This window comes from Gopherus evgoodei, chromosome 11 (assembly GCF_007399415.2).
Source record: "Gopherus evgoodei ecotype Sinaloan lineage chromosome 11, rGopEvg1_v1.p, whole genome shotgun sequence".
Taxonomy (NCBI): domain Eukaryota; kingdom Metazoa; phylum Chordata; order Testudines; family Testudinidae; genus Gopherus; species Gopherus evgoodei.
The window spans coordinates 68065554-68091891 of NC_044332.1; the positions used below are offsets into that span (position 1 = coordinate 68065554).

The window sequence follows — 26338 nt, forward strand, 5'->3', positions numbered from 1 at the left end:
GATTATTAATGCCCATAGCAATTGAAAAAAATAGAGAGATTAGAAATACCAGAAAAGGTCATGCACAATGAAGAATTGTTCGTTTAAATGCATTAGCTTGCAGCTGTCTTTAAAATCCTGGCCAATTTGAAAAGTCTACATCAAATACAAATTCAATAGTTACAAGACAGGGCATGGAAAAAAAGTCACACATGTAAGAAAAAGACTTTCCCCAGCCTTTTGCCCTATAATTCCCCCAATCTCCCCCGCTGCCTGGGAAAGCAGCTGAGCTGTGCAGCATGTCTTGAGGTCATAGAATCTGGGCTCTGGCAGACCAAGGATTTAGCTAGACAATCATTTTATGTGGGGGTGTGGGGTTTGGAGAGAAGAAGAACTGGCAGGTGTTTAGCAGTGCTGTGCTTTATCCCAGTGGTTTTCAAATGGGGGTACACATACCCCTAGGGCTACACGCACTCTCATCGGGGGTACACTAGAAAATTCATGTAATGGCGGACAACGCATTTTATTTAGTAAGACTTGGCAATCTAATCAATGTTTGATCTCCTTTCTGTTAAAACTACAGCTGCCATGAGACTCAGAATTAGAGGCACGACCAACCAAGGGGGACATAGAGGAAATTTAGGGGGGTTAATGGCAAAGAGCTGGGCCCTATTTGAAGTTACAATTTTTGGTTGTTCCCTCCCAGCCCAGACAGGCTGGGTGGCCTGCTGAGGTGATTCAGGGGGTGGAGGTGGTGCTCCCTCTCTGAGCTCCGCCGCACGGTGTTGCCGCTTGTCTCCCCAAAAGCATTCCTCTGCCTCGCAGTTTGGTGACTTCTAAAAGCTGTTGCTAAATGGAAGACAGAAATCTTGGTGGTGGCGGGGGAGGAATAGTTCAAAAACATTTTAAAAATTACCCGTTTCCATGATGCATTTATGGAGAAATTGGCTCCACTGTAGAAGTCACAGCAATACCTTTATATGCATAGAAATATTTCATTCTTCTGGCGAAGGTAGGGTTTATTGAAGGAAAGACAGACTGTTGCTTCAAGGCCACTGATAGTGTTGAGACTAGCAGCAGATCCTTCTTTCTCTCCACTCCCTGAATTATCCTTTGCAATATATGTACTGTTTCCTTTTACTTGGCTTTGTTATGAAAGTAGAAGGATTCTATTTAAATCCTTCCAAAAACTGGTGTTAATCAGTTGAAAATAACCCTGAAATCCTAAGTTGCAGTGCTCCCTGCAGTCAGCTACATGGCATTTCTCTGTGCTTTCAGGATTCTTTCTTGTATTAGGCTTTTCAAGCAAATGCATTTTGTTTCGAGGCAGATTCTACTTTTCTTTTCAAGTCTCAAATGCAATCTTTTGTGAATATCCTATCACGACACTAGATGTCCTTTCATAAATTATATTTTTAGAAATTCTCTGTATTAAATATGCATATTGAGGGCAAAGTTTTCAAAACTAAGCACGTGCAATTACATGGATGCATTGTGTGCACTCATTGTCTGCCTGGAAATACCTGTCCATGAATGCACAGACGCTAAGTTGGTGGAAATCAGTATTGTTCCATTTAAGTCAATAAAACAGTGCTGATTTACTCTAGCAAAGGATGTGATCTATGGTCTGTTAATCACTAGTTACTAAAGGCTTGATTTAACTCTTGTTGAAGTCAATGGAAGTCTTTTGTTTGACTTTCCTGGGAGCTGGATTGTGCTCTTTGTGACTACGTGACCAGATTGGGTCATTTGTTCTGGGACCACTGGATCTAAAAGCATGAGCCTCTACTTCTTCAACTAAAGGACAAGGACCATTAGTCAGGAGATAGTGATTGAGTCAAAGCTGAATACGTGGCCTGACCATTAGAGGGGGACAAAGAGCCATGTTGTGTCAACATAGGTTGCACACTCACCCTGGCTGAGGAAGTTCATCCTAAACTTGAGAAGTCTACAGCAGTTCAGATACCCATATGGGCCACCAATTGGTAACGTGCACACATTGGTTTTTTGAACCCATACGGTTGGTGCACGCTGATGTTCACATGTAACTGCCCATGCCTGACTTTAGAAATGTGACCCTTGGTATCAGCTTAACGTTGGAAAGGATTGTCAGTGAAATGTCAGATATAATAGGAAGGCGGGAAGTTTTAATTTAGAGAGTTTTATACAGTGAATGAAAGTCCTCTCTCTTCCCAACTCTCTCCTTCTTCTTTGAATCCAGTAGTGCCACTTTGGTTTGGCAGGGAAAGGATTGCTTAGATTTCTATCTTCTCTCTGGCATGAATTGTAGCCTTGACCTGCACACACTTCCCTGAGCTTTGGAACTTCATTCCTGCAGACACACACACATCCAGTGAAGAACACAAGTCCTTCTCTGCATCAAGAAAAATAAACTGCTCTCCCCAGATCTCATGGGACATGAGTTGCACAATACATGCTTATCAGTGCAGGCTATGTTCCAGTAAAGAGACAGGGAACCGGTGGAACAGCAAACTTTAAATCCAAACTAAATACGGAGTTAAAAACCTTGAAAACAATAAAGTGGGAAGCAATCAGTCATTCTCCAAGCAGGTGTTTCACAGAAAGAAAGGAAAACAAGAAATTACAGAGATGTGCTCTTATTTTGCGCCTTGGGTGGGCAAACTTATTTTCTTTCACTTCAGAGTATTGTTCAGGAGATGCTCAGTGTCTTTGGGGTGTCAGTATGACAAATTCATACTGACCTCACCATGCTTTGTGTATTCACTGAGTTTTATTCTGTTGCTCTAAAAAAGGGTGCATTTTAGAACTGGTAAAAGGTAGGTCGCTTGACAGTCTCAGAGCCCTAAGTCCCCTATTTACCCACGGAACCGGTCCAGACTTTCTTACACTATCCTGGCAACATACCTCATTCCCATGTTTAGTCTCCATGTAAATGTTTGGCCCAGGGAATCCTCAGCCTCTCTGCTAAAGTTACGCTTTGGCTGTGGGTGGGTCATTGGGAGTGGGCATCAAACCCAGGACAAGGAGCCTCTCTTGCCTGAGCTAAAAGCCCAGCTTTGTTACTGAAGGCTGTAGCAATCTATGGATGGCCTAGCCACCACTTGAGGGGGACAGAACACCAACCTGAGTGGGTGGGTATTACATTAACAAGGGTGCAAATTGTGATGTGGTGCCTGTCCTGCACGGATTTGACTGAGATAACCAAACTCCTCTCACGTCCACCATGGTGCAGCCATCAGATGGTAACAACCTTCAGTCAATAGCATCCTGGACTGGCTGAAACTAAAGGGTGAAATACTCTGCATCTTGTCACCAATCCTCTGAGCCATCCAACATCCTCCAGTTCAGGCATGTTAGGCAGTACTTGCACTGGGGGTGAGGGTGTTTATGTTTAAATGTCATTCAGTGTGTTGCAGGTGCTATGTACATCACCGGGTTTGCAGAATCCATCTCCGACTTACTGGGTTTCAGTAGCACTTGGGCAGTTAGAGGCATTTCACTGGCAGTCTTACTAGGTCTGCTTGGAATTAATCTGGCTGGTGTTAAATGGATAATCCGTCTCCAACTGTTACTGCTCTTCCTGCTGGCTGTTTCTACGCTGGACTTTGTCATTGGATCATTCACTCACCTAGATCCAGGTAAAACTTCATGAATGCTTCATGTTTACAATTGCAACAGAATTTAACAACAGAATTTATAACGTGTGTTAAATTTTGTTTTCCCCTTAATTTATGATTCTGTGAATTTAAAAGCTGGACAAAAATATAGACCAAAACTTCTAGAGGTGGATCCCTAAAGTTAGGCACCTAACCAGAGCCCCTGTTCTGCAAACACTTAGGACATCTCTACAGCCTGAAGTCAACCTATGTTAGGTCGACTGCAGTGGCTGATGTCCACGTAATCCTCCTCCTGTTGGAGCAGTGCATCCTCACCAGCAGCATTTCCACCTACTGAAGAGGGACAGTGTTGGGGGAGGCTGAGAGTCAACAGCTGATGCAAGTAACGAAGTGTCTACACAGACATTGTGTCACACTAACTTCACCAGGATAAGCCCTTTGCCTCTCATGGAGTTGGGATTATGATGTCGGTATAATAAGGCACTTACATCAGCGGGACAAGGTTGTCGTTTGTACACTGACATAATTAGATTGACGTAAGCTGCAGCCTAAGACAGAGGTAGACCCAGCCCATGATACATCCCTAAACACAGGTACCAATGTTTGCAGGATTGGGACCATAGGTGCCTAACTTTGCTGCCTACATTTAGGTAACTACTTTAAAAAGTACTGGCTGTAACCTTTTATTGAGTTCTTAGTTTCTGAAAGCTTTCTAACAATAGAAAACTGCCTGCACAGACAGAGTTGCTATGTCCAATGAACAGTTTTTAGAAGAGTTGTATCCATAAAGATTAAGAATAACAAATTTACATTAAGAAGTTTTTCTTATCAGTTTGATGCCTGTAATTGCCTTTAAAAAATAAAACCATCAGCTTATAACGAATTGCATGACAGCACATCAAACAGTTTAGACAGTCCGGGCAATATTGTCTCATTTTTTCCCCTTGTGTGTCTGTCTCCCCCCCCACCCCCCGCAGTGTGTGTGTCTATATTCACCTTCTGTCTCTTGTTTTAGATTGTAAATTCTCTGGGGGCAGAGACCATCTTTTTGTTCTGTTTGATTCTACAGCACCTAGAACAAGGGGTTCCTGGTCCATGACTGAGGCTCCAACGGGTTGCCATAAAACAAATAATAAATAAGAATAATAATTGTCACCAGGAAAATTATTCTACTTATAATGTAAAAACCCAATACTTATTTGAAGAATAATTTTGAAAATTTTGTTTAGGTTCCTTTTAGTTATGCCGTTAGTCGTCATAATCAGCAATTGCTATTGGAACTGGATGAAATATTAGGAAGAATATCCAAAATGCTTGAAATTTGAAAAATTTTGGCACTTCATTGTGACTTCAGTATCACTCCTCTTTTTTTGTAGCTTTTTGCACTGAAATGCACCATGTTTAGAAAAAATTGATCTTATGTTCAAGCAAATATTGATCTGTTTATGAGAAAAGACATTTTCAGGATAACGGGTGGCTTAGTTAAGGAGGGGAATATTTTCTGGGATAAGGAAAGTCTCTTAAGGCTGATTGTGGTCCAGGGTTGGAGACAGACATCACTGCATTTAATAATAACCCCACTGTATGGAGTAATGTTAACCCTGCAATCTTCTTTAAGCCAGGGGTCATTGAAGCATGTTGCATAATGTGATTGCAATGAAAGGAGTGGATGAATGCTTAAGTGACACTGACCACTAAAAAGTGCAATTATCCAAATAAACAGAAGGTGTCACTTTATCTTTGATTTCCCTCCATTCCCAAATGCACCAGTGTTCTTTTAATAAATGGACAAAATCCATTTTTCATTGTCCTTAGTTTTGATTTCAACATTAAAAAATATATATATAACTGCTGGAACAGGGATAGGAAGATGTCACCTTGTAAATATTCGCAGCCCAGCTAGTTTGAGAGAATTTCACATCAAGCTATTTTGTGCTTGCAATGCTGATAGCAAGCATTGTTCTGATGTCACAGGCACAGGACTTAGACCTGAGAGAAAGCATTTTATGATTCGTTGTAGGAACGAGGCTCTGGGAAAACAATTTTTTATTTCATCATAGTAAGTGTTGCAAAATTAAACCTGCTTTACTGCTCAGCCGATGCTTGGAAAGGAAAGTACATTGAGGAACGTTGTGCTAGGTAGAGAAAATTGAGTTACTGTGCTTGCGAGAATAAAGGAAGCTGTGCTATATAACTAAAGAAAACATTAGGAGGATTCCAGAATTGTTCCTGTTCAATTAACTTGTCTTGAGTAGAGGGGAACTGGGCCTAAAACTAGCCATCCTTTTTTAATAAAGAGGAAAAAAAATAGATACAACATAAAAGAGAGACTATGGGTATGTCTACACTGCAAAAAAAGACCCATGGTAGCAAGTCTCAGAGCCCAGGTCAGCTGGTATGGGCCAGCTGCAGGTGTCTAATTGCAGTGTAGACATAACCAGAGAGGCTCAGGCTGGAGCCCAGGCTCTGAGACCCATCCCCTCGCCGGGTTTCAGAGCCTGAGCTCCTGCCCAAGCCCGAATGTCTACACTGCTATTTTTAGCCCTGTAGCACAAGCCTGAGTCAGTTAATCCAGCTCTGATATTTTTGAAGTGTAGACGTACTTTATAGCAGGAGAATGAATATGGAACTGGAAGGAGAGAACGAAAGGAGGAATATAAGAAATAAGGAGAGAGAGAGAAAACTTGCCCAACTTTACAACTGGAATTTTTTATTCCTTTATTAGTTTTCCTTATGTGAATTTATCTGATAGAAAAGAGAGAGGAGGAAGGAAGGAAGGAAGGTGGATGGGAGGTACCCAGTTTAGCAGTATGGAATCTACAGTATATCTGTGGCCTACTTGAGGAGGGGAAAATTTTCTGGGTGAAGAGAAGTCTCTTAAGGCTGATTGTGGCTCAGGGTTGGGAGAGTGGGTCCTAGCACTTCATTCCAAGCTCCCTATCCCCCCACAAGTGTGCAGACTATATCTACGGGCTTAATGCTTGTTTTGAAAAGTCTTCATTTGTGTGATTTACAAATAATTTTATATATGAGAGCCTTTTTTTTTTTTAGTTGCCTGGGAAGTCCTGCATTACCCCCGAAGGCCTCTGAGTGGTATCTCAGCCCTGATTGTAAGCACTAGGGCTTTGGAAAGAATCGCCTGCTCTGTCTGGATTTCCAGCACTTCCTTTAAAGTGGCGTAGATAAATTAGCCTTGATTGTATCTGTTTATTTGAAGCCTTTCCTACAAGGCAACGTCTAATGATTTACAGAAGATAAATACAGATATTGATAAACCCAGCTGATGGTTTTCACACGTTCTGTTGGTTAATAAATGATTTTGTAACTGCAAATAGAAGGACCCCGTTCAATTAGGCAATAGCTCTGCAAGAAATCAAATGAATGCTGCCTGGCTTTGAGGGAAGGGAAATGTATGGTGGTTTAAAGACACATAAATTGTCCGTGGCTTTGGGCAAAATACCAGTCTCAAGAATAACTTCTGCCTTTGATCAGTATCTTACATCTTCAGTATTTGTGTATAATCAACCTTTTGGAGCTTGAGATCTGTTGCAGCTGGCTGCTAAGTTTGGTCACATGAGCATAGCTTGAGTAAGTAACAGGTCAGTAAGCTAGGTACCGAGGGCAAGAGAGAGGCACTGTGAGGCACAGTGGTCTAGGGGATGAGCATGGATTGGGAGTCAGGTTGTTCTGGGTTTTAATCCTGACTCTGACACTTATTATCTTTAAGACAGATGGCAAGTCACGCAACTTGTTTGGGCCACAGTTTTCCCACCTGTAAAATGAGGATGGTGGTACTTATGATATTTCTCCATCTCATAGACTTGCTAAAGGGACTAGTTATTGTCTGCAAAGCACTTTGGAAATATGGAAGTGCTATATATTTTTTCTTTGGATTTTTAATAGTCTACATGAATGCCCATCCAATAATAAGGGATGCCCTGGACACTCATTAAAAAAATTATTATTATTAGGGCTGTCAAGTGATTTAAAAAATTAATCGCTATTAATCACGTGATTAATTGCACTGTTAAACCATAATAGAATACCATTTATTTAAATATTTTTGAATGTTTTCTACATTTTCAAATATATTGATTTCAGTTACAACACAGAATACAAAGTGTACAGTGCTCAATATTTATTTTTGGTTACAAGTTTTTGCACTGTAAAAAAACAAATAGTATTTTGCAATTCACCTAATACAAGTACTGGAGTGCAATCTCTCTGTCATGAAAGTTGAACTTACAAATGTAGAATGATGTACAAAATAAACTGCATTCAAAAATAAAACAAAGGAAAATTTTAGAGCCTGCAAGTCCACTCAGTCCTACTTCTTGTTCAGCCAATTACTCAGACAAATACGTTTGTTTACATTTGCAGGAGATAATGCTGCCTGCTTCTTGTTTACAATGTCACCTGAAAGTGAGAATAGGCATTCTCATGGCACTGTTGTAGCCAGCATCGCAAGATATTTACGTGCCAGATGTGCTAAAGATTCAGATGTCCCCTCATGCTTCAACCACCATTCCAGGGGACATATATCCATGTTGATGACGGGTTCTACTCAAAAACAATCCAAAGCAGTGTGGACCAACGCATATTCATTTTCATTATATGAGTCAGATACCACCAGAAGGTTGATTTTCTTTTTTGCTGGTTCAGGTTCTGTAGTTTCCACATTAGTATGTTGCTCTTTTAAGACTTCTGAAAGCATGCTCCACACACCATCCCTCTCAGATTTTGGAAGGCACTTGAGATTCTTAAATCTTGGGTCAAGTGCTGTAGCTATGTTTACAAATCTCACATTGGTACCTTCTTTGCATTTTGTCAAATCTGCAGTGAAAGTGTTCTTAAAATGAACAACATGTGCTGTGTCATCATCTGAGATTGCTATAACATGAAATATATGGCAGAATGTGGGTAAAACAGAGCAGGGGACATACAATTCTCCCCCAAGGAGTTCAGTCATAAAGCAATACTTAAACTAGTATCTTTATTTCGTTCTGCTTGGACAGAGTCCCCTGGCTCTCCCTCCACATCCCACTCCCTTCCCTAAACTCATCTGCAGACACATATACACAAACAGATATCAAATAGGATATTGTCCAAAAACTCACTCCTTTCCTGTGGTTTGCCCTTATTTTTAGATTTTTAAGGCAGGACTGTACTTGTATAAAAGGGGTTTTCTCAGCTGGACTTCCTTTCTCTAGCTCACTCTTCCTCAGAGAACCCCTCAGGCTTTTATAGGCCTGAACGGGAGCTGGAGCTGGTCTGGTTGCCAGGGTGAGTCAGCAAATAGCCCTGCCCAGCCCCACAGTGCTAAAGTCTGACCCCTGCTCCCACCGATGTGAACTGCAGCCCAAGAACAGTTAACCATTTATTAATTCAGGGTAAGAAATGTAGGCTGAGAATTTTCACAGTGGGTTAGCATAGGTTACTAAGTAGGGAGATGTTGCAGATGCCACTGAGGACAGTAATACCTGGTAATTGGTAATGCCGCAAGATCCTGGGGTGACAGTGAGCAGCAAATTAAAGATGAGATGTAATGTGAAATGGCAGAAAGTGTCTTTGTGTATTTCAGATGTCGCTGAAAGAGCACTAACAACCAGTATTGAGAGAAATAATGCAATGAAGGAGAACCAGTAAGAATATCAACTGATCTGTGTCAAGCTCCTTGCCTAGATATGAATGACTGGGAAGATAATAGTGGGAGGTATATGAGTTTTCCCATGCAACTGAGTCCAATGCTCTGCTGAGTGTTGCTGGCTATGTCACTCTTCCATTTTCTTTGGTAGTGGCAGGGCTTTCTATAGCTGCTCCATGGGACAGTCACCAGAGCCTCAAAGTCCAGAAGTGACTAGAACTTTCTGAAAATCAGGCCCCTTCAAGGCATCTCAGGTTAGGCACCCAAAATCACTAGTCATTTCTGAAAATTTGGATCCCATGGTCCTTGTATGAACATCTGCTTCAATAAAATATGGGGCTTGCTTAAAGTGGAGAGCCATATTATGCTAGGGAGTGAAAAATAGCCATATTGTCTTGCTAGTTGGACACTGTATTATTTTTACTGAGTCCAATATACATGCCTCAGCACCAGAAAGTCCTGGTGCCCTTTAACCCCCTAATCAGGACTTGTGTTTGTTACAGTATTATTATATTTGTCTACACTGAACACCATTTTCTTTTTTGCCTTTGTCCTTTGTATTTGAATATTTACTACTTTGGGATCATACATTTCAATATTCGTCTCTATTTGCTCCCCACAAAAAATATATCATAAAGCTAGAAGACTGCTGCGGTATACGTGATCACTTCTTCAGAACAATATGCAAAGCCTTTTGGCCTTTATGCGTAGAACATTAGAGTCATGGAAAAAGAAGATAAGGCCGCTGTTAATGCCCTACTTTTATTTTCCTAGCCTATCTCTAGTAATTTTTGTGGAGGGTTACTCCCAAATACTCCCTTCAAATAGGCGCCTGTTTTCCTGTTTTGGCAATTGCTTTCAGGTATTCTGTGAAAACAGAACTACTGAGGGAATAAATAGAAAGGGTTGGTATTGAGGGAGCGGGGGGTTGGAGGAGAGGAGATCTGGTGTTAATTTTGTCATGCTTCGTTCCTTTTTTGAGATGAAAAGAACAGCAGTTTACGTTGAAATGGTGGTGGTTTTGCAATTTTTAAATATCTAATGTTCCTTTAAAAGAAAATGTGTTCTCTTTGTTCTCAGTGTTCTCTTTGGCTGTGACTGCAAATTACATAATTAAACCCAGCGTGGGCTAGTAGTGTGAGCTTCAGACTGGGAGTTGGTTCTGCCGCCAACTTCGCCGTGTGACCTTGAGCAAGTCACTTAACCTCTCTATGGAGAGGACCCTACAGTGCTAGGGTGGATCAAGGCCTGTGGCTTTTCCCCATCTGTAAAATGAAGTTTCATTTCATAAGAGAGGCTGTGAGACATTAGTGGTGGGGTTGAAAGTGCTTTTAGGTGCGCACCTGAGGTGCTACATAAACACAATATATTATCCTATTGCCATTTCCAAATGTATCACTGTTAGGATAATTCTCTTTGCAATTATTCTTCAGATAAACCACATCCCTGTTGTCACTCATTTTGGTTTTAGTATTTTGAAACTAGCTTTGCAAAACCTGGAAAAAACATTTGTCCTTCCTTTTCTTCGAAGGGCAAATTATTTGAAGGCTTTTTATCCCCTGGGCTTCCTGTAACAGGACTGGGAGAAGTGACATTTGTTAGTCAGCAGCACTGCAGCTGGCTAGCTATAAGAGGAGGGGAGCCTCTCATGAGCCATTTCGCAGACAGGGAACTACCACTGTTAAATCGAGTTCTCTGTTGTATAAACATCCCATCATTGTAAAGATCCTTAAAATGGTGTCTCAGGGGCTTTGGTGAACTGAGGTTTTTTTTGTTTTTTTTTAAAAGACATTATCACAAAAATAAATAAATAAATCAAAGAATAAAATAACCTTTTTTCTCTACATGTTTTTTTTTTTGGGTGTAAGGGGCGTGCCCTATTTTGAAAGAGAGGTACGGGAAGGATGTGTGTGTCAGATGATGATGTGTAGCTAATCCCACAGGCTTTATCCAGCCTGATTGCTGACTTCCTGGCTTGAAACACATCTGGAAATTGGCATCAAATTCTGAGTAGAAATCACTGAAGAAACGGCAACAGAAAATCCCACTTTGCTACTGAACAAGGTAGACACAATGGTGAATAAAGCAGGAGACTGCTAATGTGATCTTTATTTATTAAAACACACGCGGTTGCTTTACCCAGGTTTTTCCAATTATAGCACATTGAATCGGCATGACATCACTTTTGACCATAGGCCAGTCTATTCAACAGTCTGGCGAAGAAATTTATTAACTGGTTACCTGCCAATTGTCTGGGATAGGAACTGAAGTATAGATGTGTTTTAAAAAGTGATAACATTGTTAAGATCCTTGTTTAGATACTGACAGGAAGGTTACACAGGTCTGTATAGTCTCTGAAGTAAGTATTTAAAGAGAGGTTTATTTTAAAAAATTGATCCATAATTTTTTTGAGGAGCTGGGGTTATCACACTTGGACTCTCTCACTCCTATATAGGTTTGGAGCCTGTGTTTGTCTCTGCCCATTTTCCAGCCCCCAATATACAGCCACTGCTCTGATTGTATTAAACAATGCTGTGTTTTGTTGTGATGGTGTCTGTAGGGTGAGACACAGACAGAGATTTGTTACAACAAGCTGCTCTTTATGGACCCAATCCTGTGAGCTTTCAAGCACCTCCTGCAAGTTGCCATGTGCCATCATTTCCCACTGATTTCAGTAGATGACGTTCATCGATTTTTGAGTGCAGAAGGGACCTTTGTGATCATCGAATCTGTCTGAGGCACAGTGAGGTGAAGGGACATGCCCAGGGTTGCACAGCAGGTCAGTGGCAGGGCTGGGAATAGAACTTAAGGTTTCTGGTTCTGACTCCAGTGCCTTATCTGCTGGACTATGCTGCTCTTGAGGGTCCTCAGCGGGATCAGGGCTTTATATAACTGCTGTTGGTGAGTGACTTTCTTTTGACTTGGATTTCTCCCCTTAAAAATACCAAAAGGTCATGTTTAGGAATATGGGTAAAGATGGGTGAAGTCCAGACTGCACAGAAGTCCCTAGGGGTCTTGCCATTGACATCTGCGGGGCCAGGATTTCACCTACGATGTCTGTTTTTAGGCAAAATAAGGTGAGAGAAGTGAAATAAAAATGCCCAACCATCTGTGCAAAAGATTATTAGTAATTAAATATTGATATTACAATAGAACTCAGATGCAAAGTGAGCCACCCCCAGCTGTTCGTTCTATTATCACACTTAGCTATCAGCCCCTGCCTTCGCTCTGCCAATGGTGCCAGCCTTGTTTTAAGGCCAGCGCTTCCATTTAGGCGACCTAGGCTGTCGCCTAGGGCACCAGGATTTGGGAGGGCGGCATTTTGCTGCCCTCGGAGGCAATTCAGTGGCGAGGGGTCCTTCCGCACTCTGGGTCATCGTCGGTAATTCTGTGGTGGGTCCTTCACTTGCTCCGGGCCAGCCGCCGAAGTGCCCCGAAGACCGGGAAGGACCCCCCCCGCCGCAGAATTGCCGCCAATGACCGGGAGCGCGGAAGGACCTTCGACTAGGGCGCCAAAAACCCTGGCGCCACTCCTGGTCACCTGTCCCCTGGTCCTCAAAAACCTCAGCCCTTTCTCCAGTGTCATCTCCCAAGTCTGGAAAAAGTTCTCCATCTGCGTTCCTAAGGCAGCCATTATATTCTCCATTTAAATCCTCCCTTAAAACTTGCTTCTGCCAGCATTTATAGATTTTTTGAGGTCGGAGGGGACCATCAGATCATCTGCTCAGACACAAGCCGCAGAATTTCTTCCAGTCAGGTCTGTAGTGAGCCCAAAACCTCTGTTTGGCCACAGCATGTCTTTCAGAAAGGCATCCGGTCTTGATTTTAAGACTTTAAGAGGTGTAGAATCTACCACTTCCTGTGGAAGTGTTTTCCAGTGCTTAGTCACCTTCACTGTTTAATATATATATAGTAGCAAGCTGTGACTTCTGCTCTTCCCCTCAGCTCTGCTTTTTTTGTCACCTCATCCTTCAAATCCCTCCACCCCATTTGTCTGTTTCATCTACCTGTTGTGTCCTGCCTGACATGTACGTTGGGAGCTCTCTGGGGCAGGGACAGTCTTCCTTGTTGTTTGTCTGTACAGTCCCTCGCACAATGGGGCCCTGATCCTTGATTGGGGGCTGTGGGTTCTACCATACTACAAATAGATGGTGATAACAATGAGAGGTGGAGAGAGGCTACAAGCAAGTATATACAGTTGTTGCAGTGATTTATATACATGTACACATTTGATTTTTTTAAACTACATATAATCAAACTAAATATGTACTTTTTCCAGCTGCCCCTCCATCTGGCTGTCAGGGGCTGACTGACTTCTCATGGGCTTGTGGCACAGTTGTGTTTTGAGGAAGGAGAGGGTAATGGCCTAATGGATTAGTTCATGGAGGGAATTCCATGCATGGGGCAGCACGGAAGGGAGCACGGCCCGTGTTTCATCACTAATCCTCTTGATTATCCATACAGGGCATGTCTTCACTGCAGAGTTAGACTCATAGACTTTAAGGTCAGAAGGGATCATTATGATCATCTAGTCTGACCTCCTGCACAATGCAGGCCACACAATCTCACCCACCCACTCCTGTAACAAACCCCTAAGCTATGTCTGAGTTATTGAAATCCTCAAATTGTGGTTTGAAGACCTCAAGCTGCAGAGAATCCTCCAGTTAACGTGGGCTCTTACCCAGATTTTAGCCCAAAGCCTACTACTGTATACAAACAAAAACACGTGGTCTGTGTTAGGAGGTTCTTTAAGCCCAGGCTAGCTAACCCAGCACTGGGCGTGGAGGGTAGAGTTGGGCTCCCTTTTAACTCGAGTGGGAACCTGCCCACTTTGCAATGAGGATGCAGGCTAAATTGCTCAGGTGCTGGTAGCCCTCCAGTGACTTCCCACAGGCCAGAAAAGTTCCCTCACAAGTTACTGGGAAAGAATCCTAGAGAATCTCAGCACAAAGAACCATGGATTATACTTCCAGACACATGTGGATGAGCGCAGAAACAGTGGGGACACAGTAACTTGGCATTGCAGTGAGGGACCAGGCTAGTGGGTATCCTCTGGAGTCAAGACATGCCTTTATACATTGAGCAGAGAGGGTGATAGTTTGGATGCCCACATGAGTGTGTCCTCGCATGGTATCCCTGTTTAATGGCTCCTGTGTTTGCAACTTCTAATGTCTGAAGGTTCATGTGAACCAAGCTGTGAATGGATCAGTGTCCTGAAGAGAGGTTTGATGGGTCTGGACTCAGTCATGAGCCAGTTGGTGTGCTCTTTCTGGGAGAACGGGGACAGAGAGGGCACCGCTATACTCCTGAGCAGGAGCTACCTGCATTCAGCTCACAGCACAGAGGTGGCACCTGATGAGTAGCGGGCAAGCAGAGAGTGGGCAGAATCTTGACTTCATCCCCTCCAACATGCATGTTTGAGCCAGTACATCTGGGAAGTAAGTTGTGCCAGGACAAAGGTTATGTCCCTGGAGTGAGAAGGTAATCAGGGACCAAATTATGAGACTCAGTCACAATTCAGTCCCTGCTGCACTCTTGTGGTAGCACCACTATGTGCTGTTCTTTGCTAAGGGGAGAGTGGGAAGGACTCCTGTTGTGTGTTTGTATAGAGTGCCTGCCACAATGCAGTCCTGTGTCGGGCTGGTGCTCTGCATGCTACCGTCCGTGACACAAAAGATTAATAACTGCGCTAACGGAGGTGGGTTTCTGGCTGACTCCCAGGAATGGCTGTTGGTGAATGGTACCGAGCTTTTTTCCTGGTGTTCTTTGTGCTGCTACCTAGTTAATTTTGACAGGAACTTCTGTCGTCGCCTTATTGAATATAGAGGTGGGACTTGCACTCCCACTCAGACACCTCAGGTAGAGCCTTAGAAGGAGCCAAGAGTGTTGAATCAGCTAACAATAGCTGTCGTACGAAGAGGATATTTAAATTTAGAAAAACGGGAATTTGCTTTGCTTTCTCTATTCTTAATCTCTGCTTTTGTTCATGGGATGGGAGTTGGTGGATAAAGTAGGCGGAACGAAATATGCCTGTAAGTTCCATTTGCTGTTCTCTGCCTATGGCCTCTTTCATCCTGGTTATCAAGATGCACTTCTTTTTCCTCTTCAGTCCTGTTTTTCATTTTAATCTGGCGTTATCCTCTTCACTCATTTAATGCTTTCCCAGGTGGGAAGTCCAACCATTAGTTTTGCAGAAATTTCTTCTCTATCCATATTCTTCTCTCTCTTCTCTGTATTGGTTTTTTGGGGTCTGTTTTTCCAATTTCACTGAATGCTCCATTTTTCATATTCTTTTACTTCCTGCTGGATAGCCTGCCCCACTCTATTGAATCCAACAGAGCCACATGCATGAGTAGGGACTGCAGGATCGACCAGAATAGGCCCTGATCCAGCAATTTATTTCATACGGGCAGAATACCATTGAAATCAGAGGGGCTCTGCATGGCCCTGCAAATACACACCAAGTGACAGACTCAAGGCTCTAAACTTTAAAAAGCGTCTGTGTATTGCTGAAAAAAAACAACCCAACAGTATCCAGTGATTTTTCCCTTCCTTCATCAATATATAGCACGTAGTACATGTGTGACCTTGGCCTCGTCCCTTCACCTCTCCCTCCCTCCCTACCCCATCTCTAAACTGGGAATGGTAATGCTTTACCTGCCTTATAGAGTGCTTTGGGGCCGATGGATGGAAAGCCCTATGTTACGTGATAACTATTATTAGTATATATCAAACCAGTCATTGTATAGAGATGCTAACGAGAGCTAGTCACCAGAGAAATAACATTGGCAGCATTTGCCACTTCAGCTTTGAACTTCCTTGTCTCTGTCAGCGCTACTTGTGCTATAGTGTCAGATATAATGTTTCCTTGTGCTTTTTAAAATAAATTCTGTTATAGTTCCCCCTCGCCCCCGTCTTTCTCTATAGCTGCAGTAGATTTAGTACTAGAAGTCAAACAAGGTTAAGTAGTTGAATGGAAATGTTTACTGTCCTATAATCTCTACTTTCCTCCTCTTCATTATGTTTAAATGGGGCAATTAAATAAAACCAAAATCACTTTTTCTTTTTTGTATACTAATGATTGTTTTTAAATTAATGAGATCTTTTGTGTTGCATGATTTCATTCCTCCAGTGTTTCACCCCAGTGGTGACTCCACTGTTTTGTGGCCCAGCCTTGCCTAAGTAATTTAATTTATTTTCTTTATTAAAATAATTTCCAAATATTAAATTATTTCTCCAACTGCCTCTCTTTTTTAATTTAATTTCCTGTCCTACAATCAGCAACGGATCGAAAACTGTGCATGGGGCATTTGGTTCCTATCTGCACTGTGGAAAATATAATTATAATTTAATTCTAATTAGTAATAAATTAATACAGTTACTAAATCAATTACTAATTAGAGTAATAATTACAAATGGCCAGTTAGAATACCACTTGAGCCAACAAGTACTAATTACCAAACCAATTAGAATGCCAATTACCAGTTAGAATACGCAGTACCAATGACAGTACCACTTACCAATTTATAGAATATACATATACAATAAAAATAATAGTTTAAATGGTTCAACTATTACATTGTTATGACATGACAAAAATGACATGATATTATAAACTATAATGTAATATAAGTTTGAGTTAATAAAATTAAAATGTATTAAAATTAAATTTCAGAATTTTGTTCTGCAGGAAATTTCAAAATTTCAGTTTTTGGTTCTGGTTCAGAGCAATTTTTTTGTTGTTGAAATTTCAGATTTTCCCCTGGAAATTCGAGGTTCCAACCACCTCTATTAACTACATCAACAGGGATGTTGTGAGGCTTGTTTCATTACTGTCTATGAAGTGCTCAGATAGTATTGTGAGGAGTGCAGCATTTGATCTGCGTTTCTCTCTACCTACATTCTAATCCCTACCTTGTCTCTTCACTTCTCAAACCCCAGTGTTCTTCAAGAAGTCAAGACAGGACGAGAACATACAGGTATCGGTGTGTTAATGACCAGGGTTAGTATTTCAGTATAAGCTTCCACTACTCTCAAAGCACCTGCTTAGAGAAGGGCCCGTAGACATCAGAATTACCACAGAGCTCACCAGAGCTAGTACATGCTTAAGGTGATAATATAGACTCTTGGGTTTCAAAAGCGCGGAGCACCCTGTACCTTCCATTGACTTCCATCAGTTCAGTGGGAGAGGCAGAGAATGCAGCATTTTGAAAATCACGTCACTTATTTAGGAAATTGAATAGGAAATTTGGAGCCTAACTTCTTTTTAATTTTTTGAAGTCTTGGCCAGAACCTTTTTAGCAGAAGGTCTGAGCAGGGCCGGCTCAAGGTTTTTTGCTGCCCCAAGCAAAAACCCAAAACAACCACCCGGAATGCCGCCCCTGGAATTGTGCTGTCCCAAGCATGTGCTTGGTTTGCTGGTCCTGGGTCTCGAGCCGGTCCTGGGTCTGAGTAGTGTAACCGTTTAATGAAATGAAGACTACTCATTGATATCTCAGTAGGGCCAATGCAGCCAAAGAAGTAACCAAGCTGAGAGAGAAGATCAGGTCCAGTATAAATGGCTTCTTTAGGAGGCTGCAGTGAATTGAGTCTATTTACTGGTGGAGTTTGATGGCTAAAGAATCTGAATCCCACCTGTCCTAGTCATCATGGCCTTCAAGAAAAACAAATGATGGGGATGTTGCCATAACCAAGATGAACTTGCCAAACTCCCTGAGGTGCGTGGTGGTTGGTACAATGCGAGACAATCCTAAGGCTTAGTTTTGTTACTCATACAAGAGACAGATATTCACCGAGTCCCTGTTTTAACCCAAGGCTCGTGCTCACCCAGACAACCCCGGGATACTTCTATCTCAGACATCCTTGTATGCTGGATTACTGAAAACCCCGGAGTGAACAATTCCTCTGCTCCAGCTTGGTCTCATTAATATCCATCAGAACCACTACACTGTCCAATATAAAATCCCTTTAAAGGTCTTACTACTGGACAGCAAGTAGCAATGGGATTTTAACATGATTTTATTTTGATTAATATTAAGTTATTTCTTCATCCAATAAACAGTTCTTCATATTGTAAATATTAATGTATTATCCTTGGAGGAAATATAATATGAAGAGGTAGAGTGACCTTGTGGTTACAACGAGGGGCCTCAGTTCCCTGCTCAGTAATTAATCCAGCAGGTGAGCTTTGGTGAGTCATTCAAACTCTTATTAGCTCAGTTTCCCCAACTATTGAACAGTGATAATACCACCTGCCTCAGAAAGATGTGGGTCTTATTTAAATGCTGATCAAGCATTTAGAGATCCTCTGGTGACATGCTGTAGAAATGCAAAATCTTAAGTGTTACTGTATATTGAAACCTGCATTGAACTGCAAAGATGTACCATGCTGTGTTTTTAAACTTTGCAAAGAGTGTTCTGTTTAGTCATCATAAAACATGCACAGTGAGTGTTTTCCCCTTAAAGCGCTGGCAGTCTATGCACTTGTTAACTTGTTCATTCCACATAAAAATATTTGTATATTAATTGGGGGCTGACTCATCCTCCTGCTACAATTTGACTGGCTGCAATTAGAGCAACCCCAGTCTCACTGCATGTGCATAGTACAGCTTAACTGAAGTGTGACCTAAATACAGTACCACATTTTCCTCCTTGTTGACATTGGCAGTGGTCAGAACGACAGGTGCAGTAAATTTCCAACCTTTGGCAGCTTTTGGGAGAGGGTTAATTCTGGGATCCCTCACAGCCAATAGCTGACAGGAAGTTGTATTGTGTGTTGACTTTAAACAGGAGGTTTGGGAGATCAGTTCAGAATCAGAAAACAGTGACTTGGACGGAACAAACAGTCACTGCTTCAGAAGGGTGGTGATTTCCTTTTGGGTAAACACGTCATTAATCTAAGGGAGCACATTCTTTTCCATCAAAAGATAAGGAATCCAAATAGCCTTTCTTAGGGCTTGGTCTTTTTAGATTGTTTTAACTGTGGCTTTTTCTGCTTCAATTACAGACTTTATATAATCTTTCGTTTTGGGTTTGCCCTGCTTATTATGAGTGTAGGAAAAAATCTCAGACCAGGATTCTTTCTTTTAAAACTATTCAGTGATTCCTCCCCTCCACCCCCCCGTTTTTTGGTTTGTTTTTTTTACAAGAAAAATGGTGATGCAAGGTTGTTTGTTTGTTTGGGTTTTTTTGATTGCTTATAAGTGTGCTGTGTTTGAGCCTGAAGTAAATTGTTTGTCCTACTTTATAACCCGCCTCAGAAACCGGGTTTCTAATAAACACTGTCAGCTTCTCTTTTTATCATTAGTACACTTTGAATAAGAAAAAATAGTAATCAGATCCCCCTCCCCCTTGTTTCTGATTTCATCTAGTAGTGTTCAAGACACCTATCCTAGATGGTGTCTTTCACGTTGGCCAGTGGGGTGTTGTAAGGGGCCCATTGCGGGGCTCAGGCCTCAGCATGGGTAAAGGGAGACATCATTAGCACGTAGGACTCTTGAAGTGAAGAGGGTTACGCGTGGATGTGACAATCCACTTGCAGCATTGGGACCTAATATTGCATTTCATCAGGATCTGCAGAGTATTCCCACGTGTCCTCAACCATAATAAGAACACGGACAAATAATGCTAAAATAAGTATTTTAATGACTAGTGTGAATTGAACTGAGAGTTAAGAAGTAAATTATGTAGTAATCCTATTTTCTTTCCCTGTCGCTGTAAAGACAAATGTGTATTTAGCACGTCTGGCAACATGGCTGCCTTAACATTGCTTAGAACCAGGCACAGTGGGCCCCAGTCCTACCAAGACTTCAAGCAGCTTCTATGAAGTATTGAGCTTAACGCCTCTTGACTTCAGTTAGGGCTTGGAGGGGGCTGAGCACCTCTGCACTATTGGGTTGGGCTTCTGCAATTGCTGTGCAGTCTTCCCTGGAGACCTTTCTGTGTACGTCCGTGGCCTTGCACCACTGTGCTAATTATGTCATGGATATATTTTGTCCTTGCATTGATCAATCAGGATTTATTTAAATAAAATAAAGGTCCACTCCTTTTTCCAGGCCTTGGTCTGCCCCAAGCAGTGATTTGCACTCTTGCCCTAATGCTATGACAGCTTTGAGATGTAGGCAGTTATTCATGGGGCACCCAGGATATCACCAGACTCTGTTTCACTTACAACCTAAAGCTAGGATTTGAACCCAGAACTCCAGAGGTGAGTGGCAAATGGACTAACCCAATCCACCAGCAGGCTCACTGTAACATTGTGTGCTTAGCCTTTTGTGTAGTGTCTAGAACTGCAGTGCATGTGCTTGTATGCACGAATACCGCTATAGTAGTATATGAGGTTATACTACTCGCTATGGTCCATTCAGTGATCTGATAGCATGCAACAACTAACACTTCCAAACTTTGTTTGTATTTATGTTTACGAAGTTGTTTTGGGGTTAATGGACTGCAAATCAGCAGCCTAAATTAGTGCTAGTAATGGGTTGACTCACAAAAGGTGTTAACATATTGTTTTGGATAAAACTTCTAGTGGTTCGGATCCAAATGTGTCCAGCACTGTTTGGTTTGGAATCTCACATGATCAGGGCTTCTTAGTAAGATTTTTGGATCCATATACAGTGGCTGGAGGCGTGGAATGCAGCAGCAAGTTGTATGCTGAATGTGGCAGGGTGCAAAGCTGGTTGCAACCAACCAACAGTGGCTAGTGCACACTCTGGGGAGGAGGAAGTGCACTATGGACCCTCTTTCAACCCTGCAGGTCCCATCATGGCATTGTCCAAGGAAAACCAGTGGCAGGCAGCAGCTGGGAATTATGTTACCCTAACTGAGGCCACGTCCAGACCAGGAATTAAAATCGATTTTAGATACGCAACTTCAGCTACGAGAATAACGTAGCTGAAGTCGAATTTCTAAAATCGAGGTACTCACCAGTCTGGACGACGCCGCATCGATGTCCGCGGCTCTCCGTGTCGATTCCGGAACTCCGTTCGGATTGATGGAGTTCCGGAATCGATGTAAGCGCGCTCGGGGATCGATACACCGCGTCCAGACTAGACGCGATATATCGATCCCCGAGCAATCGATTTTAACCCGCCGATGCCGCGGGTTAGTCTGGACGAGGGCTCAGCTAGCATATGCCACACCTACTGCTGTTTGTGGGGAGAGTTTGCCAAATTTTAGTGGATCTGGCCTCCATGTAGTAGTTTTAATCCACCAGTGCCTGTCAGAAAATGTGATTTAAAGCAGAGTTTCTTGTATTTCTAGAGAAATCAGGAAGTGCAAGGATGTCTGCTCAACGCTGTTTGAAAAATGTTAAAACTTGTATGAATCTCAGTTCTGGTTTGGCAAAGATTTTGTTTGTGCTTCATTCAGTCTGGCTTACCTGGCAACTCATCTTTCCCTTTTGAATTGTTCTGTTTTACAACTCAGCAATAGCTGAATGCAGCTTCTCCTGTAACATTTGTGGGCTTGAGGGGAGGAAAAAAAGTCACTTGCGCTTATGCCTCCTATACCAAGTTTCAGGCCACAATGAATTGTTACAGTGAAGTTACCCCTGAATTTAGGGTTATTTAGTAGAAACTCTGACACTCAAGTCCATTCAGCTCTGCATTTCTCTCTGCTCTTTTTTCTTCCGACTCCCTCCCACTTCCTGTCCTCCTCCCAATCCTCCCTCCTAAACACTGTTTCTGTATTCTTCTCTCATCTTTGCTCCCTCATTCAGAGATCTCCCTCCATGTCCTGCCTGTAACAGGTTGGCAGTATTTGCCGAAACACCCCACACAGTTATTTCACAGGTGTTAGTGGGAAAAGGATTACATAAATTCTACTTTTCAGAGTAGCAGCCGTGTTAATCTGTGTCCGCAGAAAAAACAAGAGTACTTGTGGCACCTTAGAGACTAACAAATTTATTTGAGCATAAGCTTTCGTGGGCTACAGCCCTCTTCTTCAGATGCATCTAAGTTCTACTAACTTTCTGAGATAGGTGTTAGTCCACCTGGATATAAGGGAGGCTGAAGTGACTCCCTCATGAGAGAGGATCTAGGGTACGGGCTAAGTAGTGACAAGAGGGGGAGCCCAAGGAGCAGCCCACCTTGGGGAGGTTTGAGCTGGACTTCATTGTATTGTTAATTTCACTGTTAACAAAGCCCAATCATAGAAAGGTGACTGGGTGGTGAGGTGGCGGTGGGGGGAGTAGGGGTTGTCTTTTGACTTTGCAGTGTGCAGACTTTGTTTTTTTGGAGCAGGTTGGGAAAGGCACTTATAGTACCATTCATTTTCCTCCTTGGATCCCACACATCTTCACCACGGCCTTTTGACCATGATAACTCACCAGAGATCTATACCGTTTCAAGTGATCTTCACAGTTGGCTGAACTTTTACTGTTTGTGTCTGATTTAGATTAGCAGAGTGGGACAGTGTCTTCCTCTATGTTTGTGCATGTCAAAGGAGATTATAATTGAATAATAATCTTAGCTAAAGTAGCGTGAATGGCACCTGCTCTGGGTTGTGCCTCAGTGAAGCTTTCAAACCTGTCATCATAACCAGTGGATCATGAGATCATCTTGGCTGTCGCCTGCACAGGAACTAAATCCAGTTGTTTATGTAAATTGGAAGGCAGGGACAAAATGTTAGCAAGCAATTGTGCCATGATCTCCATTGTGATTTGTAGCATGAAACCTTACAAGCAAATGAATTACAAAAACCAATTACGGATCTTCAGGAATCCATATGCATGCAAGTTGTTTTTCTTCTAAGGATTAACCCTGGATGGGAGCTCATCCACTCAGATGTTTGGAAACTAATCCCTAGCATTGTGTTAGAAGATCACCGTGAGTAACACTGGGCACAATTAAGAGAATAGTCTTGACTTTTTCTTGGTGTTTCTCTTCTGTTATGGGCTATGGGTATAATTTTTTAGTGAGTTTACTGCTGGTGTGAGCTGCATAGCCCCAATGAATGGAAATCCTATGTGTATTCACGCCATAGGCAGTGGTGGCGGCGTGACCTTCTCCACACCAGACCTCAGCTCGGACATAGAAGGAAAGAGAGGGTAGCTGATTCTCCATACTCAAGTCCGTCTTTTGCCCCTCTGGTGAGGTTTTCAATAGGATACTTTACTTGTACTGGTTTTGTGTTGGGGGTACTTGTCTTCTGGAAACTAGACCAGACCAAATTCATTTCATATAGCTCATCCAACGTAGCAACCATCTCTGGGTATCACCAGCCTGACTGGGCTTGTAAGGATGACTTTGTGGTGAAAGAACATAATACCACAACCAGAGCTGAGTGAATTTTTTTTTGGATGAATAGGAGTTTTTCCCCCCTGAAAAATTTAACACGAATTTTCCTAATAATTTTGACCAATTTTTTGGGGGGGCGGAGGTCTTAGATACCATTTACAAAATGCAGGGAGGAGCACCACTTTATAACTTTTAACCCAGTGGTTAGGGCATTTACCTGGGATGTGAGAGACCCATGTTCAATTCCCCCTCCACCCCCCCGTCTGATGAAGAGAGAGGATTTGAATGTGGTTCTTTCATGGCATGGAAGAGCGTTGGGATATGGGATATTCTGGTATGGGTCTGTCTCAGTCTCTCCTGTGAATAAAATACTTGAATAGTCATTAGGTCAGAGAGAATGAGAGCAAGTGAACATGACTGTATAGCCTGGTGGTTAGGCACTCACCAGGCAGATGGGAGACCCATATCTCTTTTCCAAAAAACATTTAATTATTTATACACGGGTGCAGAAGACATTGAGAGAGACCCGCACTATAATATCCAATAACCCAATGGCTAGGCGCTCTCCAAAATGCTGCTTCATGAAGACTGAGGACTTTGCAAGTGTTTTGGCAATGGTTATGGAGAGGAACAGGGCCAACTTCAGTGAGGAAACTGACAGGATTTACTGATTGAAGAAGGAGAGAAATAGAGAAGAGGAGATAATTACTCTAGCATTGTACAGTTATGCTGAGGCTCTCCTAGCCCCACATCTTCCTCTCCAGGATCCTGAACATTCTAGAGTCAGCCCCAGAAAACATCCTGCAAGAAAAAACTTGCTGACTCTTCCAGTGAGAAAAATCCAAGCCAGGTACCACTTTGTGGTATTTGGAATGGAAACATGGTGGTTTATTTATTTATTTTTTTAAATATCACAGTTTTCCAAGAACTCAGCATCCACCTTTGTGCATAAATCTCTAATCACAAGTACAGTGTAGTAAGTGACGGTCATTTGGTGGAATGTTCTTTCAGGTAGTTTTCATTTGTGCATGATTTAGTTTCGTGGTCAATCCTGCTTCCCTGCCAGGGTTTGCTTAACTTTAAGCTTATGAGTAGGCTTTTTGAATCTGGCCAAAACTTGACTAATTTGTAATGAGCTCCAGGTTGCATAAAACTTGGCAGGGCAGATATCCTTTATGTAGTTGCATAATGGGCTGACCCCAAATAACCACTGCTTGCTGGCAGGGTCTCCAAATCAGTCATTTTCCAAGATCTTAAAGTGCTAGGCGGAAACCTCAGGCTCTGCACACGGCCAGCCCACTAAGGTGTGTCCTGTGTTCTTAAGCCCCGTGTCTTGAAGCTGACTCAAGTATTTTTCTCTTCTTCAAACTGAAAAAACCCAACTGTTAAAATTGTCCAAGGGTGAGGAGAAACAAAGCTTCCAACATCAGCATTTAGAGCTCAGGGAGGGACCTTCTCCTCGCCTTCAGTCAGTGAAGTGTTGAGAGTTACGGATGCTTTCTGTTTCCTTTTGTAACATACCGCACAATGTGGGCGAGGGATCTGAGTACAGTGTGAGCTAAATCCTGTGCCGCCTCCGTTCTCGTAGGGAATCCAACCAACTCCTTCTCTAGGCATGACTTTTCCTCAAAATCCTCTCACCAGGAGGCATAAATGAAGCTGAAAATAAGACCCAGCGCTGTTCTCTCTTTCAGATTTGAGGATGAGGATGATGCTGGTCAGGGATAACCTTCCTCAGTAGGCATTTTATATTCATCTGCCAAGGCAAATGGAAGAACAAACAAATAGTATGACTCTTATACAGCACACCCACAGTGCACAAGATACTTCACAAAACAAATACAGAGGCCGGGTCTTGCAATCCAAGATTAGATGTGTTGCGGTGAGTGACCGTAACTAATAAAGAGGGGGAAGATTGGATGCAACGAGGGGAAGAAGCACAAGGATCACTAACTTCTGTGCATTTATAAATAAATTACATGCAGATGACTGGCCTATTGCCAGTGCAGCCCCCAGGGTTCAAAGTTTTGGTCCCTCTTACATAAGACCAACCAACAGACCATGCCATTTACTTTTTAAGCAAGAATCCCTACAAAAATAAATCAATCTCTTGTATTGTATTGTCATACAAAGGACGGTTCCCAGCAAGTGCTTTTGGTTGGGCTCCAGAGTACTTACTGCTTTCCTTTGACTACATGCTTGGGATAGCAGAGACACTCTTCCCAAAATAATTATTCAGTTGAAAAACCAATTTTTCCTCAAACAATAGAGGCAGCTCCAGGCACCAGCTCAGCAAGTGCATGCCTGGGGCTGCAAGCTGCGGGGGGTGGCCTGCCGGTCGCTGTGAGGGTGGCATGCCTGCGGGAGGTCTGCGGGTCCCACGGCTTTGGCGGCAATTCGGCGACAGGTATGCTGAAGGTGTGGGACCGGCAGATTACTCGCAGAAACGCTGCCGAATCAGCGTGACCAGCAAACCGCCCACAGGCATGCCACCAAAGGCCGCCTGACTGCCGTGCTTGGGATGGCAAAAAACATAGAGCCGCCCCGGTCCTGCCATGAGTTCAGGAGGTCGGACTAGATGACATACTTAGGTCCCTTCCAGTCCTATACTTCTAAGATTCTGTGATCATGGCTGGCTCCAGGCCCCAGCGCGCCAAGTGCGTGCTTGGGGTGGCATGCCGCGGGGGGCTCTCTGCCGGTTGTGGGGAGGGCGGCAGGCGGCTCCGATGGACCTCCCGCAGGCGTGCCTGTGGAGGGTCCGCTGGTCCCGCGGCTCCGGTGGAGCATCTGCAGGCACACCTGTGGGAGGTCCACCGGAGCCGCGGAACCGGCAAGCGGCAGAGCGCCCCCAGCGGCGTGCCGCCGTGCTTGGGGTG

General features: G+C 42.9%; 1 protein-coding gene across 8 annotated transcripts in view; it reads left to right on the forward strand.

Annotated features, from left to right (window-relative positions):
* SLC12A8 (solute carrier family 12 member 8) overlaps positions 1 to 26338 on the forward strand; it is a 106462-nt gene that overhangs the window by 34407 nt on the left and 45717 nt on the right. For all 8 annotated transcript variants that reach the window (XM_030580955.1, XM_030580956.1, XM_030580960.1 and 5 more), the window contains one exon: positions 3368 to 3599. In XM_030580955.1, coding sequence (XP_030436815.1) covers positions 3368 to 3599 — 232 coding nt within the window. The remainder of the gene's footprint in view (positions 1 to 3367; positions 3600 to 26338) is intronic.